Below are 18,326 nucleotides of genomic sequence, written 5' to 3' on the forward strand. Positions count from 1 at the left end.
GGCCCATACACCAGCCATACTGGTCTCTCAAGGCAGAGCAGAAAGCTCAGGGCTGAGCCCTACAGGCTGGGGTGAGGGAGCTTGTCTGAGAAAAGGCACCACTGAGGGAAAGGTGGTCTGGTTGACTTCAGTGCAGAGACAAGAGAGGTCAGGAGGAGGACTTGGCTGAAGGGAAGTGGGAGCTGAGGCTTCAAAGGGCCTGGATGGGATGAAGTTAGGGCGAAGAAAGAAGACAAATAAGTCCGTGGGGGAGGAGAATGGAATGAAAAGGAAGGAAAGGGAGGAGAGGGATGGTGCTGGGGGGTGAGGGTGGGTATTCTCCCAGCCCAGGGCAGCAGGCACAGGGCTCTCTCCTCTTCCCATCTCCTGGATTTACAGACCCTACTTATTGCCCCACATGGCTTGCTTTGTATAGATAGGTCTTGAGAGGAAGTGGCTGGACTTTATATAGGCAGAGATCCTCTTCAGGCCTTGAGGATGGGAAAAAGAAGGCCCAAGACCAGGGTCTGCTGCCCCGTGGGGAAATCTAACACACTCTACCACATTTACATCCATCTCGTAGGACCTTGCCACAGTCCTTCCATCTGGGGTGAGTGTTGGGGCATTAGACTGTCTTCCTGTGGACCTGGCCGGGTAAATTAACTCTTCCAATTTCATTTCATTCCTTATCTTAATAACAGCTCCCATCTTTCACTGCGCTAAGTACTTTATATCCATCAGAGATTATAATATAGGATCAGAAAATCCTCGCAAATACCCTTCCGCCCGCTCGCCCAGTAGGTCGTAGGACTGGGCTGGAATTCAGCCTGGGTCTCTTTCTCTCCAATCCTAGGCACCTTCTGCTGCACCCCATCCCCTCCCCTACAGGAGGGCATCTCACTCCCAGTGGAAAAAACTTTCTCCTTTTGCGGAAGGAGGCTCCTGGGTCCAATCCCGCCTCCCCAGGGTTTGCTCACAGAATGGGGCCTGAACAGGGCAAACGGGCTCAGAACATGCCTGTGCAGCCTGCAAGAGAGGTCAGGATCTCACGGAATGACTAAGCAAATCTGGGTGCAGGTTGACGGGGAAGTTGTACTAGCAAGGCCTGTGAAAGTCAAGCTGTAATTATTCCACATGTAGGAGAGAGTCCAAGCTTTTCAGCCTGATAAATAGGCTCAATCTCATGTGCCCCAACCAAACTTACCTCTAGCTAAGAAGGCCAGGCCATATGACATTCAGGTATGTGTTCTGGGCTATCATACCAGGATAGATAATTTTTAAAGGATTCAAAGACATGCGGACCTTCCTAAACCCAATGGGACCAAGCCCGGGCAGACTGCAGGCTCCAGTCCACAGTGAAACTTCACAGTCATCTTAGCTCTTATGTCATCCCCAAGGTACTCAGTTTGGACCAGAACCATAACTTCACGAGAACTGGCCAAGAAATCAGATCTCTTGATGGGAAGGGGTAAAGGAACAAGAACTCTAGTTTGAAAATGCTGTTGGGCGACTGCCTCAGATTCTCAGATCTGTAATCAAGTACATTGGGTTGCTCTCAAAACAGTTGCCTGTGTGTGATGGATGACTGGCTGTGAGGTGGCATCCAGGCTGTGTTCCCAAACAAGCCAGTTGGCACCACATGCCCCCCACACCTGCTGTAGCTGTAGTTATGAAACCACACCGAGCTTGGAGAGTGGGCTTCAGGACACAGCCATCTTTGCAGGCCCTACTGTGCCTGACCCAGTGCCTCATCCAGGAGATCATCAGTGAACATGAGTAAAATAAATGTACTGACCCATCTCAGAGATGGAAAACCTCGGACAATGGGGAAGCAGAAAGGGCAGAAGAGTGGAGGGAAGGATACTATCCCACCATAGAACACCTCAAGATAAAATCCTTCACAGGGGCATCCACATAAATACTCAACCACAGCACCTCTACAGACCTGGGAACTTCAGAACTTGCCCACAACATGGATTGGATTGGTGCAAAGCCTTCAGGGGTCAAGTATAGATAACATCTGTGTCTTTGGAACTTACTACCAATCTAACCTTGTCTCAGTCCTACTACTGCCAGCTACATACACACTCCTCAAGTTCTGCCTTATCCATACTTTCTTGGGCTGTGAAACTCAGGCAGGAAAAGGGCGTGAGCTTTCCCTTTCAGCACAGGAGAGCCATCGACTCCTGCCCATAGAAGCTGACAAGAAGCCCGACACAACCACTACTGGCTCTGTGACCTTGAGCAAACTCCTTACCACCTTCAGCCTCAGTTTCCTCATCTATAACATGGGGGTGATAATTCTATCTACCTTGTAGTAATGTTGTGAAGATTAAATTGGGCAGAATGTATGTAATGTGCTTAGCACAGGTACTGGTATAAATGAAATGCTTCATAAATGCTAGTTATTGTTATTTTTTGCTCACAAACTAGGAAAGTGTCATGGAGAAAGGAGAAGGAAAAAGAAACATCAAAGAGGAAGGGGGATGGGGACCTTACCTCAAAGTGGGCCATGAAGTCCTTCAAGTGTGGGAACATGTCCAGGCACTTAGGCTCAAAGATACTGTTCAGGTTAAGGCCATCGTAAGCAAGGAAATCCAGAAAGGTGATCTGCAGAAAGCCAAGGATGAGTGGATGGGAAGCTCCGTCATCTGGGAGGAATGACAACCTGTGTACCCGTCTTTTTCCCCCTTTATCTTGTCCCCTGCAAACCACGGCCGCTTCCCCAGGAACTGTGAGAAGAGCCTCATCTTGTCAGGGAGCCCTTCCAAGTACTGTGGCTTCAGCTTCTCCTGGGGCAGAAAACAGCTGTCACCACTCTCAGACCTACTCCCTGGTCAGAGATGCAGCTCTGCCACTGCTGCAATGACCCAGGTGTCCACGGGAGAGCCACCATCTTCCCTGGACTGCCCTTGGGCCAGTGTTCACGCTTCCATTTAATCAACCAGTATTTCTTAGACCCCAACTACATATCAGCTCCATCTGTGAGAGGCATGGCAAGGCCCAGAGGAAAACAACACTACTTGAATCTATCACCACTGATCTCCACCAAGCCACCTGTCTGTCAGTCAGACCCAGGAGTGCTGTGAGCCTCTGACCAACTGTAAGACTCACATGTAAAGGAATAAGAACTACAAGAGTTCAAGGAAAGAATGAGAAGTTCTAGCTCATAGGGTGGCACAAGTTCAAAGAGGACATTTGAGAAGTTTCCTAAAAGATGAGGAGAGTTTGAGATGCTGAAAAGGAGGGAGAGGAGGGCATTCCTGCAGAAACAGACTCTGTGGTGACACTGTGGGGTGAATTTTGGGATATATGAGAATACTATCAGTATCAAAGGAAAGACACGAGGAAACCGAGTTAAACACGTTGTTTAGGAACTTAATTTCCACACTGGGGATTCTAGGCTTTATCTTATACTTAGACGGGATTGATTCAGAGATTTCTTTTGAGGAGATTTAGGGTTATGAAGGTCACTCTGGCAGTAGTATAGAGGACCCCTTGGAGGATCCCTAGCTCTAAGGATTCAAAGGACAAACAGGAGCACTGTAAATGGGAATGCAAGAGTCCTGACTCCCAATACAAACCCTGCCCAGGCCCATCCCAACAGGAACTCACAAAATCAGGGTTGTAGCATAGCATAACTAAATCCATGCAGGTGTCCATAACCTGGTTCTCTAAAATGTCTATGCGGATCTTCTCCATTTCTGTCTCCCCACCCGTGGCCCACAGGTCAGACACTCACCCTCAACATCCCACCCCAGCCAAACCCAGGGAATGGCCGCCAAGCCTCCTGGGTCCCCGCACCTGCCCCCAGACCCACTCACACATGCTGTGCTTAAGAGCAATGTAGCACAGGATGGAATTGCTCTGGGTGATCTTGTGAGCACCATCGATTAAGTAGAGCAGCTGCAATGGCAACCAGGCAGGTCTGTTGTACCATCAGGCTCCCTAGCACCCCCATCCCCTGAGCAAGGGCAGACGGGGACCTGGAACACTGAGAGCCTGGCCCATGGTACCTGTAACCCCTTGGTGGGCACTAAATAAATATATGTACAGTGCATGCTTGATCTGGAATAGGGAACACAATGGAAAGGCAGTGAAGAGAACTAGGAATGAGAGAGGTGGAGTAGAAAGCACCTGATCCTAAAACCTCAAGGCTGGGGAAAGGAGGGAGGGAGAGTCGCCTTTCACTTTCTCCCACACCCTGTATTTACACTGGGAAAGTCCAGCCCAGCTTGAATTTCTCATTCAACCAATGGCTTCTGTCATAGTCTATGGTGGAAACAATGAAATGAAAACAAACTCCTTGTAGCCCAACATTCTTTCCCCAGAAACCATACCAAGAGTCATTGCAAGACTCCCTGAGACAGGTGGATCCAGAATCTGACAGACCACTAAGTCTCACTCTCCCAGGAGTAAGGCTTACAAAAGGTTTAGGCAAGCCCTAAGGGGGAACTGATTCCAATTATTGATAAGGGGTGGAGGCAGCAATTCCCTCCCAGTAACCTGTGCGGCTGGCCAGAGCTGCATAGCCAAAGGGAACCCTGGAAGGGGCAGGCCCCAGATCCAGCTGGTGGAGGCCCTGCAGAGGTGGGCAACAGGTGGCCAGGGCACAGGCTGCTTGTTACCAATCAACATTAGTTGGCAGAGGGGCCAACCCAAGGGTGCCATTACAGTCCCCCACAGTGTACTCCTTTTCCTCATAGTTTGAGTCTATGTATTCCAGGAGCAGGCGGATGGCATGACCCAGCTGGAAGAGTCAGAGATGGAGGGACCCTGCCTGCTGGATTTCATCTCTTTCAAGTAAGCAGGAGCCATCCTCCCCTCTCCTCATAAACAAGTGAAAAAACCCCTCAGAGCTTGCCCCTGACACCCCCCCACCCCATCAGGGCCTAAAATACCCAGCATGGAGGCACCCAGGCTGCAGGTTGGGGCTCAGTTCCAGCAAAGCCTGAAAGAGGAATCTTCTAGAATTGGTCCTGGAGCTACTCAGCACTTCCTTGCCACCAAGGCCCTGTCCCACCTGAGGAAGCAGACCCCTTGCTCACCCCGCTGATGTCCCAGTAACCCAAGGTCATGGCCATGGTGCCCGTTCCCGCTGTCTCACTTGACCTGCATCAAATGAGCTGAGGTTGGAAGTTATCAAGACCCTTCCAGGCTGCTGCATTCCTTGATGCTCGCCCCCGCCCCCCACTAATTAGGCGCATTTCCCCACCCCCACCTCCTGCCCCTGACATACCCACTGCCTGGCCTGTAGAAGCACAAGGCCCAAAGCTCCTGGCACTGTGCCCAGAAGAAGGGAGAGAGCAAATTCCATTTCTGAAACCAGTCCCAAAGACTCGGGTAGCTGAGGTTTGGACACCTGAACCCCTTAGTGGCTTCCGCTGCCCGCATTCAGACCTTTGCTAGGTCCAGAGAGAGACTGCGGTGCATTTGGGGAGACAAACCAGAAACTCTAGAGAAGCAATGTTCCTCGCCTCCCTTTCCTCACGGCCTTGCGCAGCCTTCGCTCCTTGGTACTGTGTTCCCCAGGACTCTGTGAGGCCCAGGCTGCCTGAGTCAGGCCAAAATATGACTGCTCTACAAACTTGTATAGGGTTTAAATCAGTACCTATACAAAGAACAAGGGCTCTTGGCCAGTTGGAAAAGCTCCTCGGAGTCCTGACACTTCATGATAGGTTCTTGTCTACAGGAACAAAGTATCAGTGGACGGGACTGACCAGCCTCGATAAGGGACAGAAAATAGGAAATGTGGTCTCAGTATTTTCTTTTCACAGACTGTTAAGGACCCTGCCCTTTGTCAGTCGTCTGGCAAAGAATTCTAAAGACCAACTGTAAATTCATCAGTTAGCATTCCAGCACAACATGTGAATCTGAATCCAAGAATCAGATCCAACAACGAGGCTGCGTATGAGGTGCAGCCCCAGAAACGTCCTGCCAGCCAGCTAGATGACCCTCACATTGACCCACCCCCAAACCAGGACAGTGACATGAAAGTGGTGGTCATAGAGGGCATGTGAGCAAGGAGGAAATAGTGTTTCCTCAGAGGGGCCAGACGCCTGGCCTGCTGCTGTGGGAGGCCAGAGAGAGGAGGGGCCAGTGTGGAGCCAGGAGGACTGCCCGCAGAACCAGTGTCACAGTGACAAGACAGTCCCTCATTATACAGGGTGCAGACCCCCAGATGTCCAGTCCCGTGGACTGTAGCCCTGGCTCTGACTCCTGACTCATGTGTGGTCTTAGGTAAGACCAGCAACCCCTTCTGAGCCTTTTTCCTCACTTGTAATTTGAGAGGGGTGCCTCAGGCGGCCTTTGAGGTATTCTGTGACCTGTGACTCAGGGTACAATCTTCACAGGAACAATGTCCTACCTACCAACTTTTCTCTTTGAAGGCAGAAGAGCATTTCAAAATGAAGATAATATTAAATAATTTAGCCTGTGGTTAATTTTCTTTTGTTTAAAGGATATTATAAGATTTAATGAATCTGGAAATAAACGAGAGGAACTTTAAAAAAAGAAAATGGTTTACAGTTAATAAAGGGCAAGGTTGGTACACTACAAAAAAATCAGTTTTTAAAATTTCAGCCATAAGAAGGAATGAAGTTCTAGTACATAATACAATATGGAGGAATTTTGAAACAAGCCAGGCACAGACGGGGCCGAAGGGAAGACAGCCTGCAGTCTGAACCTTCTCCAGAGCAGCAATGAGTGACAGGGCCAGCTGATAGTATCCACTCCCAGCCAGCCTCCGCATAATGGGCGTCTCCTGCCCAGCTGGTTTGGGTCCATTTTAGAAAACAACACCAGATTATGCTTTCATATAGTGTGCTTGGCATGTGTGATGGTTAATATTATATGTCAACTTGGCTAGGCTATGATTCTCAGTGGTTTGGCAGACATTGGACTGATTGTTCTTTCATAACATAATCACCTCCATGATGAGATCCGATATAATACGATCATCTCCGTGATGTGATCTGATATAATGCGATAACCTCCTTGATGAGATCTGATCTGATATGATTACCTCCATCATGAGATCTTATATAACATGTTTACCCCCACAAGGTGATCTTGTATAATTTGATCACCTCGATGGGATTTGATATAATGTGATCATCTCCATGAAAAGATCTGTTATGACCAGCCAATGAGTTGAAAATGGTGTTTCCTTGGGGGTATGGCCTGCCTCCAGTATATAAACCGATGTCCCAGCAAGGTTCCTTTTCTTTCCCTGAATTGCTCCTTCACGTCCGCTGGGACCAGTCCCATCTCTATTTCCAAACCAGTGGCATTGGCTGGTGGCACAGTTCTCAGCTGTCCCAAAGGCAGGCCCCCTGGCACCACCCCACCAACGGAGACCAGAGCCTCACATCTGACCAAGTTGACCCACTGAATAACTGACAGGAGGAGTGCGTCCCTGAAGATTCTGAAGCATAACCAGAATGGAGACTTCCCAGAGAACAGGAGTGGAGACAAGCTGGAGGATTGGCAGAAGAACCATACAGCCAAACCCAAGAGAATGGAGAGGACAGCTGTCTTCAGAAAGGCCTCGCTGTCCCTGTACTGCACGAAGGGAAGGTCCTCTTGCACTCTCTGGAAGCTGAACACAGGTTACTGAAAGCAATGGGATGGCAGGAATATCCCGAAAATGAGGAGGACTGCCTCCCTCTCACAGAGGATAAGCTCAGAGACTTCCACGTGAAGACAGAGCAGCTCAGAAGAAATGGCTTTGGGAAGAAGGGCTTCTCACAGGGCCCTACTTCCAGCCTCTTCTCTCCTTGGAGGAGCACTTGTGAAGCCAAGTTCGAGGACTCAGACACAGATCCCAGCGGCACTGACACATCAGATGACGAGGCCTGGGAGTAGGACTATCACAACCTTGGTTAAATGTCACCCTGTGAACTGGACTCGCATGTTCAGGGAGTGTACATAATAAATCGTTATTTTCCTTTTCTTAAGTTGTTGTTGAATACTTTGTGCACAAGGGAAATAATCATATCCTAGAGATAGGGCGATGGGCTTGTTTAGCTCTTGTTCTTCCCTATTTTTGGCTTAAAACAGAAGTTTGCATGGTGATAAAGAATTTAAAATAGATGATTATATACACTCATAGTACATATGGGGCGATGCACAGGTGGAAGCTGGCAGTTCAGAGAGGGGACATGGGTCTGCAGTAGCAGCTTCTATTTGCAGCCCATGGGGCACTCACCCCTGTGCTCGGGCAATCATTGTCAGTGACAGAGCGACTGTTGGAGTTGTAATTGTATTAAATGATGATAACTTAGATATTTTGTTTTGTTTTTCGTGGTGCAGGTACCTTTAGCCTTTAACCAAGCAAATAGGGTGTTATAACTTTCTTTTTTTTATGCCCCCCTTTCTGGGTTCAGCTATGAAATATTTGGATATAGGAAATGTATTATTTTTGCAGCCTTAATATTCAGAACGGATTGTGAAATAAAAATTTTTGTGAGATTTCAAAGATTTAAGATTTTTTTGATAACATTATTTACAGATTTAATACATGTGGTTATTACAAGTCTGTTATGGGAGGGAAAACTACTGTATAAAATAACTAACTTAGAATAAATATTTTCTATCAGTTAAAAAAAATTAAAGATACAGTTTACCTAGAAAATGGCCAAACCAATTTACTTTAAAGAGATCTTTTGCAGCAGATTTGCCCAATGCAATGTGTCTTTTGATTGCTTGACTGCTGCTTCCATGGGCATTGATTGTGGGTCCAAGAAAATGAAATCCTTGACAACTTCAATCTTTTCTCTGTTTATCGTCATGTTGCTTATTGGTCCAGTTGTGAGCATTTTTCTTTTCTTTATTTTGAGATGTAATCCATACTGAAGGCTGTGGTCTTTGATCTTCATCAGTAAGTGCTTCAAGTCCTCTTCACTTTCAGCCACCAAGTTGTACCACATGCATAACACAGGATGTTAATGAGTCTTCCTCCAATCCTGATGCTGCGTTCTTTTATTTATTTTTTCTTTATTGTACTGTAGGTGAAAGTTTACAGCTCAAGTTAATTTCTCATACAGTAATTTATATACATATTGTTGTATGACCCTAGTTGCAATCCCTATAATGTGACAGCACACTCCCCCTTTCCACCCCAGGTTTCCGGTGTCCATCCAACCAGCTCCTGTCCCTTCCTGCCTTCTCATCCTGCCTCTGGACAGGAGCCGCCCATTTGGTCTTGTGTATCTGCTTAAACTAAGCACACTCTTCATGAGTATTATTTTATGTTTTATAGTCCTGTCTTATCTTCGTCTGAAGAGTGGGCTTCAGGAATGGTTTTAGTTATGGGTTAATAGAGCATCCAGGTGCATGGCTTCGTGGGTTCCTCTAGTCTCAGTCAGACCATTAAGTCTGCTTTTTTTATGTGAATCTGAGTTCTGCACCTAGTTTTCTCCTACTCCATCAAGGACTCTCTGTTGTGTTTCTTGTCAGGGCAGTCATTGGTGGTAGCCGGGCATCATCTATCTCTTCTGGTCTCAAGATGATGGAATCTCTGGTTTATGTGGCCATTTTTTCTCGTGGGCTAATGTTTTCCTTGTGTCTTTGGTGTTCCCATTCTTATTCATAGAGTTCACCTTCTCGGGTTATTCGCTCAGCATACAGATTGAATTAGTATGGCAAAAGGCTACAACCCTGACACACACCTTACCTGACTTTAAACCACTGCGTGATTTACGGCATGCTTTTACACTCAAAAGGGCAACTTAAACAAAAAGGCTTGTTTTCTCAGGAACCTCAGGCTTTATTCAAATTTGAAATGATGGTGATTTAAAGTACAGTAACTTATTTTATTGATTCTTTTCAGTAAAATCACAACAGGTCTCTGATTTATGATGGAAAAAGAGGTGGAGGGAAAGAAGATAGAGTAGAAGGAAAAGAGAGACATTTTAATAATGCAAAAAGCACCCAGGTAATAGCTGTGCCTTACTGGTGTTCCATGAGGTTCTGGAACAGCATTGATAAGCATTCTCTAAAATCTGCTGGAGAGACAGGAAGTGCACACCATATGCTTTCAAAAGGAGGCTGCCTTCAGAGATGCTCAGATGGGGCCAGAAGGAAGATGGCCTGCAGCTTGAACCTGCTGCAGAGCAGCACCGAGTGACAGGATCAGCTGACAGTATCCGCTCCCGGCCAGCTCCCACATAATGGGAGTCTCCTGCCCAGCTGGGTTTGGGTCCATTTCAGAAAAAAACACCAGATTATGCATTCATATAGTGTGCTTGGCATGTGTGATGGTTAATAGTATATGTCAGCTTGGCTAGGCTATGATTCTCAGTGGTTTGGCAGACATCGGACTGATTGTTCTTCCATAACATAATCACCTCCATGATGAGATCTGATATAATATGATCATCTCAGTGATGCGATCTGATATAATGTAATAACCTCCATCACGGTATCTGATATAATGTGATCACCTCCATGAAAAGATCTGCTATAAGCAGCCAATCAGTTGAAAACAGTGTTTCCTTGGGGGTGTGGCCCGCCTCCAGTATATAAACTGATGTCCCAGCAAGGCTCCTTCTCTTTCTCTCAATTGCTCCCTCACTCTGGATCCTGCATGCAACTTGTCATCATCTGACCTCTGGTTCTTGGGATGTTAGCCAGCAGCCGCCATCTGACCTGCCCATTTTGGAGTCAGCCTCTGCAACCAGCTGAGCCAGGAGAAGCCTCCAGTCTGATGTCTGACCCATGGATTTTGGGACTTGCTGGCCTTCACAGCTTCATGAGCCGTTGCCTTGAAGCTGGCTTTTCTGCTCTAGAGAACTCTACTGAAAGACACTCGCCTTGTTGAAAAGAGACACTGGACGTCATGGCGCAGCGTGGCTTTGTTCTTCGCTGGCTAAATATCTCAACATCACAGTCAGCTAAGTCACCTGCAGCTACCTTTGAAAAACACGGACAACAGCTACTGTGAGGAGAAGGTAGATTTGAAGTCAGTGGTGTCAACATAATAGTTTTAACAATGGTAGTTCCCGGCACCAGCCCTCCCTGCTCCTCCACTACGGCGCAGGCTCTGGCCTCGCTAAGGGAGAAGCATATGCTGGAATCACAGGGAGCCCATCTGCTTGGCATGGCTCTTTCCGAGGTCATGATGGCATGAGCCAGCTTAGCTGGGTTGCTACAGGGAACCATCGCCACTGGAACAGCAGTCTCCACGCCCAGAAATCCTCTGCTGCTCAAGAAAAACCACCTACAGAGACAAGGAAAGAAAAGGAAGAAGACAAGGTAGAAAAGTGGCAGTTGGGATAGAAAGACTGTCCTGCTTTGAATCCAGAAGCTGGCAAGCAGCTTCAGCCATGCAGACCTCCTGGGACCCCTTCTGGAGTGTGGAAAAACCCACCTAGTGCCAAGCAACCCTCCAAGATGCTGGTCATCCAAAAAGTTTCCAGAGATGGTCCTGCTGCTGCCTTCTCTGCTGCCTTCACTTCTCCAGGATCTCACCACACAAACAGGAACAAATCATCTACCATGCTCTCAAGTGTCTACAAGAATCTAGTTCTCAAGCTGGTACCACCTCCTTCCGGCCCAGCCCATGGAAAGCGAAAGGAATGGCATACAATTCAGGATTCCCTTCCTCTAGCCGCAAGTCTTCTGTGACCAGTCCTATCTCTGTTTCCAAACCAGTAGCACTGGCTGGTGGCACAGTTCTCAGCTCTCCCAAAGAGAGGCCCTCTAGCACCACCCCGCCAATGGAGACCAGAGCCTCGCGTCTGACCAAGTTGTCCCGCCAAAGAACCGACAAGAGGAGTGCATCCCTAAAGATCCTGAAGTATAACCAGAATGGAGACTTCCCAGAGATCAGGGGCAGAGACAAGCTGGAGCATTTGCAGGAGAGCAGTACAGGGGAACCCAAGGAGAATGGAGAGGCACAAAAAGACAGATATTGTATGATTCCATTTATATGGAATATCTAGAACAGACAAATTCATGAGACAGAAAGTAAATTATTGGTTACCAGGAGCTGGGGGGAGGGAGAAAGGGGAAGTTATTGCTTAATGGGTACAGAGTTTCTATTTGATGTGTTGAAAAAGTTTTGGAAAGAATAATGGTGATGGTTGCACAACACTGTAAATGTGATCAATGCCGCTGGATTGTACACTGAAAAATATTTTACCACGCACAAAAAATTAACATATTGTTAGGATAGCAAGGTGTGAGCCTAATATTTCAATAAAAGTTTCAAACCAGCGAGATAAAGTGTGGCGTGGAGGATGAGGAGGAAGGTAGACTGTAGCTCACCACTACTAGAACCTAGAAGTCAGAAGATCTGCAGGTCTGTGCTAAATTGGGGAGCTCAGAGCCTGTGTCAACAATGGCCAGTAGGGAGTAGTCCATGTTGCTGACACCCACCCACCCTATTCAGACCCTGCCAGTCTTCCCAGTTCCCACACTGGGTCCAGCTCAGGAAGCAGCTTCTGGTGGTAAGGTAGTGTCTTAGTTACCTAGTGCTGCTATAACCAAAATAACACAAGCAGGTGGTTTAAAGAAGAAAAATTTATTTTCTCACAATTTAGAAGGCTAGAAGTCTGATTATTTGTTCAGCATACAGACTGAGTAAGTAAGGTGAAAGGCTTGTAATCCTTTCATGCACTTTTTAGATTTTAAACTAAGAAGAAGAAACGGAAGAAAAGTAATAGAAGAGCTGCCATCATCTTCAAAGCTAATCAGGCTTTGTTCTGTTCAAACGGCTACCCTAAGCAACCACCTTCTGTCTCTATGTTTGCTGATTTGGGACATTTTACATAAGTGGAATCATACAGTATGTAGTCTCTTGTTACTGGCTTCTTTCACATGTTTTCAAAGTTTATGTTGCAGCCTGTATCAGTACTTCACTCCTTATTATGGCTAAGTAATAATATTCCGCTATATGGATCAACCACATGTTGTTTATCAAGTCATCAGTTGATACACATTTGGGTCGTTTTCATATTTTGCAACTCCTATATGACCCCACCAATGATGGTGTAATATTGTTGCCAATGTATCTCTCCTATTTTAGGTAATATCATGAAGCATTTTTTGCTAAACTCCATTTAAAATTATTTGGCATTATGCATTGTTATGGATTGAACTGTGTATCAATACTGATTCCCAGTATTGTGTGATTGTCCACTATTTTCTCATCTGATGTGATTTTCCTGTATGTTGTAAATCCTACCTCTATGATGTTAATGAGGCAGGATTAGAGGCAGTTATGTTAATGAGTCAGGACTCAGTGTACAAGATTAGATTGTGGACTTTTTTTTTTTTTAATTGTGTTTTAGGTGAAAGTTTACAGCTCAAGTTAATTTCTCATTCAAAAGTTTATACACACATTGTTTTGTGACATTGGTTGCAATCCACACAATGTGACAGCACGCTCCCTCTTTCCACCCCAGTTTCCCTGTGTCTGTCCCTTCCAGTGCCTGTCCCTTCCTGCTTTCTCATCTTGCCTTTTGACAGGAAATGCCCATTTGGTTTCCTATATTTGATTGAACCAAGAAGCACGTTCCTCTCATGTATTAATTTTTTGTTTTATAGGCCTGTCTAATCTTTGTCTGAAAAGTGGGCTTGGGAATGGTTTCAGTTCTGGATTAGCAGAGCGCCAGGGGTCATAGTTTCCAGGGTTCCTCCAGACTCTGTAAGATCATTAATTCTGGTCTTTTTATGGGAATTTGAATTCTGTTCTACATTTTTCTCTTGCTCTGTCCAGGACTTTCTGTTGTATTCCCTGTCAGGACAGTCATTGGTGGTAGCCGGGCACCATCTAGTTCTTCTGGTAGGTTGTATCTTGAGTCAGTCTCTTTGGAGATATAAAAGAGAGAAGTGAGCAAAGAGATGGGGGGACCTCATGCCACCAAACAAGAAGAGCCAGGAGTACACATATCCTTTGGACCTGGGGTCCCTGTGCTGAGAAGCTCCTAGACCAGGGGAAGATTGATGACAAAGACCTTTCCCTAGAGCCAGCAGAGAAAGGTTTCCATGGAGATGGTACCCTGAATTTAGACTCTCTGTGAGAGAATAGATTTCTGTTTCTTAAAAAAGCCATCCACTTGTGATATTTCTGCTATAGCAGCAATAGATAGCCAAAGACATGTGTCAAGCATTCTGAGAGCACCAAATATTACCTTTATGGCAAGGAGCATTCCAATTTTGCACACTTCAGAATATTCCCACTTTTTCCAATCATGGGTTGTCTCTGACAGTTAACAATAGGCCCTCTGAATTCTTCTAAGGCCTCTCCCTTCTGTGATTACAGGAGCAATTATCTAGCTTGATGCAGCTTGTTTTAACATTATCAGTCAGCTAAAGCACTACTGTGAGAAACTGGGCCTTTGCACTTTTCACTTTGCATGATTTACTTCATCATAACTGTTTCTGTAGGTACCAGCAAAGCAGCTGAAAGATTTTTGTTTTTTTCAATAGATAAGTGGTAACTTTGGTGAAGGGTAAGACAGAACACAATACTGGGAAAGCCAGCACAACTTGTGCAAGGCAAGGTCATGGAAGCTCCACAGACATATCCAAACTCCCTGAGGGACCAAATTGCTAGGCTGAGGGCTGTGGGGACCATGGTCTTGGGGAACATCTGGCTCAACTGGCATAACACAGCTTATAAAGAAAATGTTCTACGTTCTACTTTGGTGAGTAACGTGTGGGGTCTTAGAAGCCTCTGAGCAGCCATCTAAGATACTGCACTGGTCTCACCCCTTTGGGAGCAAGGAAGAATGAAGAAAACTAACGATACAACGGAAAGATTAGTCCAAAGGACTAATGGACCTCATCTACCATGGCCTCCTCCAGAGTGAGTCCAGTACAACTAGATGGTGCTCGGCTACCACCACGGACTGCTCTGACAGGGATCACAATAGAGGGTCCCAGATAGAGCTGGAGAAAAATGTAGAACAAAATTCTAATTCACAAAAACAGACCAGACTTACTCGCCTGACAAGTACTGGATAAACCCTGAGAGTATGGCCCGCAGACACCCTTTTAGCCCTGAGGTTCACCCTTCAGCCAAAGATTACACAGGCCCATAAAACAAAACCAGACTAAAGGAGAACACTAGCCCAGGGGCAAGGATGCGAAGGCCGGAAGGGACAGGAAAGCTGGTAATAGGGAACTCAAGGTCAAGAAGGGAGAGTATTGACATGTCATGGGGTTGTTAACCAATGTTATAAAACAATGTGTGTACTAACTGTTTAATGAGAAACTAGTTTGTTCTGAAAATCTTCATCTAAAGTACAATAAATTTTAAAAAATTCTTCTGAAAAAACAAAAAAGATTTTTGAAGTTTTGATTTTTATCATCCAATTTTTTAAGATTTTTGTGAGATTAGACACATCTTTGCTTCCAAAGCATTCCAAATTCCTGGACTACCTCATCAGCTGAAGGCGAATCAGGAAAGGGAGCATTTAGGGACAGAAGCGTTATCTCTGCTTTACTTTGCTGCTGCTCCCAACCCAGTCGGTCAATGAGAATAGGAAACAAAACGCTTCTTTTTGGTTTTAGTGTTGCAACTCTGGTGTTGGCGCCTCCCTCTTTTCAAATCCTTGTGTCCCATCCTGCCACCTCCACCTGAAGGCAGTTAGAGAAAGGCACCCTGAGAAGGGGCTGCTAATTGTCCATCACTGGTCCCTGCCCCAATTAAATATGAAAATGATGACACCTCTTCTATTACTTCTTCTCCTTCTCTTTTCCCATCCCCTCTTCCTTTTCCTTCTTTCTTTCTCTCTCCCTTTTTCCTCTTCACTGTCTCCCAGGAAAAGTTGAAGCCTGAGAACTTGGAACAGCTACCTGGTCAACTGAAACAATTCTCCCTACTTCTGGGAAATTGTCCTGGTTTGCAGGGGAAGGGCAGGAAGAAATGAAAAGAGAAGCTATCTCTTTATCTCTGCAGGTGTTAATTAATTCTCTAGACCCTATCACCCTATCATCTTATTGTCCTTCTTCTAGCTCTCCTTGTGGGCTTTCTCACCATGATGTCTTAGATCAGAACCACATGTTTGTGCCCAAATGCCTAGATGGGTTCCCAAATCTGAAGGCTTTCATGTGCCATTTTGAGGTGAGGCTCCCTGCACCTCTCTTACAAAAAAACTCACAAGCTCCTGTGGGCCCTGAGGGACCTCAGGGTGGTAGAATGTTGTCCAACATCAGCTTTTGCCTAAAGAGACCAAGGGTGGATCACCAATAAGCCTTTAACATAAAGGCCTGGTTTCTTCCACCCCAAAGGCTCTGTCTACCAGAAATGGGGGTAGGTGGAGGCAGGCAGCATGTGAATATTGTGGTTAAAGTTTGTCTGTTGGACTGAGTTCAGGTCTTTATAAGGTTTAGTGTGCTTTCCCTTCAGGCTTTGGAGAAAATAGCTGCATACGTGCAGTCTGACTGCTTCTTCAAGATGCCTATCAACAACACGATGGCCCAGTGAGACAACAAGAGGATATGCTGAGCAAGAGGCAGAGTTGCACTGCTTGTCTTGTTTCACCATGCCCCTAGGAGGCTTTGTATCTGTCTTCTCTATTCTTTCAATAAATAGCTCTAAGGCAACTTGTGTCCAGCTGGATTGCTCTTGGGAGTAGAGGATGAAGGGAGAATAAGGAAATGTGGAGACTTATGAAGATGTGAATGCGATCTTTCCACCATTGACATTCCCTGTTCCCCAGCTGTGTTCAGGGCTGGAAAGGTTCATGTCCAGATCTGAAGAGTGACTTGCAGACAGAAGGTATGTTAAATGGGACTAGAGGCCCTGTAGAAAGTCTGGTGATGATATTACTTAAAACTCCATGTACTGAAACTATTGGATGAACTTGAGTTCAGAAACACACTCATATATATATGGAAATTTAGTATGGCAAAGGTGTTATTTTCAACTGGACTAGCCAAAAAATAGAGATGGGACAATTGCTTACCAATGAAAAATACTAGAGCTTTATGTCACACCATTTATTAAAATTAATTCATCCAGAATTTAAACACAACATTAAATACTAAGCTGTACAGGTATTAATGAAACTATAAGAATGTTTATAATCATAAGGTGTGAAGAGTTTCTTTAAATAAAACATAAAAAGAAAAAGCCACAAAGAGAAAGATTTGTGAATTGAACAGTATCAAAATCTAACACTTGTCTATAATGAGACACAAACAAGCAAAACTAAAAGATAGGTAATACAGAGACAAAGGAGTAGTATCAAGATTATGTAAAGAACTCTTATTAATCATTAAGGGAACTCAGTAGAAAAGTGGACAAAAATCTATGAACAAGTTAGGGAAGTAGAAATATTTATGGCCAAAAAAATGTAAAAAGAGTTTTTAACTATAATCTGAGGAACTGTAAATTACAAAAGTGAGAGACCATCGTTCTAGCAGAGGAACAAAAATTAACTAGTTGATAAAATATAAAGTATTGGCAAGGCTTGGAAAAGTGATATGCATTTCCTGCTGGCGAGCTTGTGAATTGGTATAGTTATTTTGGAGGACCATTTGTCAACATCTTTTAAAACTTAAATCATATCCTATGACACAATAATTCTAATCTATAAAAACTCACCCACATATCCAAAGAGGCATATAGTGAGGTGTTCATTGTGGTACTATTTATAATAGTAAATAAGTGAAACCAATGTGTAAATGCCCAACCAAAAAAACTTGTTGCCAGCGAGTCGATTCCAACTCATAGCGACCCTGTAGGAGAGAGGCGAACTGCCCCATAGGGTTTCCAAGGAGCAGCTGGTGAATTTGAACAGCTGACCTCTTGGTTAGCAGCCTGAGCTCTTAACCACTGTGCCACCAGGGCTCCAGTTGTCCAATAATACTGTGGAATACCACATGGCAGACAAAGAATGAGATGGAACTGTATGAATAACAGGGGAAGATTCCCAAGGCACAAGGCTGAATTTTTAAATTATATTGCTGATTAGCATGAACAGGATGATACCTCTTATGTTTCTAAAAGGGCAACCACAAAGTATTTTCTACAGATACATGTGTGTGTGTGAATGCATAAGAAAAGTTCTAAAGGACACACAAAATGATCACCAGGCCTTCTTCGGGCGAGAGGGGGAAAAAGGCCAGGCTCCAGGGTGGAAGTAAAAGGGGACTTTACAGATGAGGCCAAGTTTTCTTTTTTATCAAGGAGGATGTATTCATGCATTATTTGTGCAAAGGAAACTAATGTTAAGAAAAAAGAAGCAAACTTACCAGAAAACAGCTTAAATCCAGAAGAAGAAGTTCAATGGACGTGGATATATTTGAATTTTAACTGAATGGGTGACTCTTTGTGACCAGATGTGAAGACAGAGGACCAACCTGATGCGTTTTCAGGGCGGGGAGAGGTG

The 18,326-nt window shown here is 45.3% G+C and overlaps 1 protein-coding gene and 1 pseudogene across 3 annotated transcripts; one reads left to right on the plus strand and one right to left on the minus strand.

Moving 5' to 3' along the window:
* Window positions 1-381: 381 nt before the first annotated feature.
* Window positions 382-5,063, minus strand: LOC101358030 (glutathione S-transferase Mu 1-like). Of its 3 annotated transcripts, XM_004390434.1 has the most exons (9): window positions 5,028-5,063; window positions 4,648-4,729; window positions 4,196-4,251; window positions 3,796-3,885; window positions 3,595-3,687; window positions 2,678-2,771; window positions 2,479-2,591; window position 758; window positions 382-470 (listed from the first exon to the last, which is right to left on the minus strand). In XM_004390434.1, the coding sequence occupies exons 1-9, from the start codon at window positions 5,061-5,063 to the stop codon at window positions 382-384; spliced, it is 654 nt and encodes a 217-aa protein (XP_004390491.1). The 3 variants fall into 3 exon arrangements, with proteins under 3 accessions (XP_004390491.1, XP_023581096.1, XP_004390492.1); XM_023725328.1 differs by lacking the exon at window position 758 and having other exon boundaries at window positions 382-469; window positions 2,477-2,591; XM_004390435.1 differs by lacking the exons at window position 758; window positions 2,479-2,591 and having other exon boundaries at window positions 2,648-2,771.
* A 5,756-nt stretch (window positions 5,064-10,819) lies between these two features.
* LOC101360552 (vasculin-like protein 1 pseudogene) lies at window positions 10,820-16,417 on the plus strand (annotated as a pseudogene).
* The last annotated feature ends 1,909 nt before the right edge of the window (window positions 16,418-18,326 follow it).

This window comes from Trichechus manatus, unplaced genomic scaffold, assembly GCF_000243295.1.
Source record: "Trichechus manatus latirostris isolate Lorelei unplaced genomic scaffold, TriManLat1.0 scaffold00297, whole genome shotgun sequence".
NCBI classification, from domain to species: domain Eukaryota; kingdom Metazoa; phylum Chordata; class Mammalia; order Sirenia; family Trichechidae; genus Trichechus; species Trichechus manatus.

What these genes read in the sequence shown, in the direction of transcription:
- LOC101358030 (XM_004390434.1), bottom strand. Translation starts at nt 5,063, where the DNA reads ATGGCCATGACCTTGGGTTACTGGGACATCAGCGGG. An exon ending in CACTGTGGGGGACTGTAATG is followed by an intron (nt 4,252 to 4,647) that starts GCACCCTTGGGT and finishes TTTCCACCATAG; the next exon opens with ACTATGACAGAAGCCATTGG. An exon ending in GCCGTGGTTTGCAGGGGACA is followed by an intron (nt 2,592 to 2,677) that starts AGATAAAGGGGG and finishes TTGGCTTTCTGC; the next exon opens with AGATCACCTTTCTGGATTTC.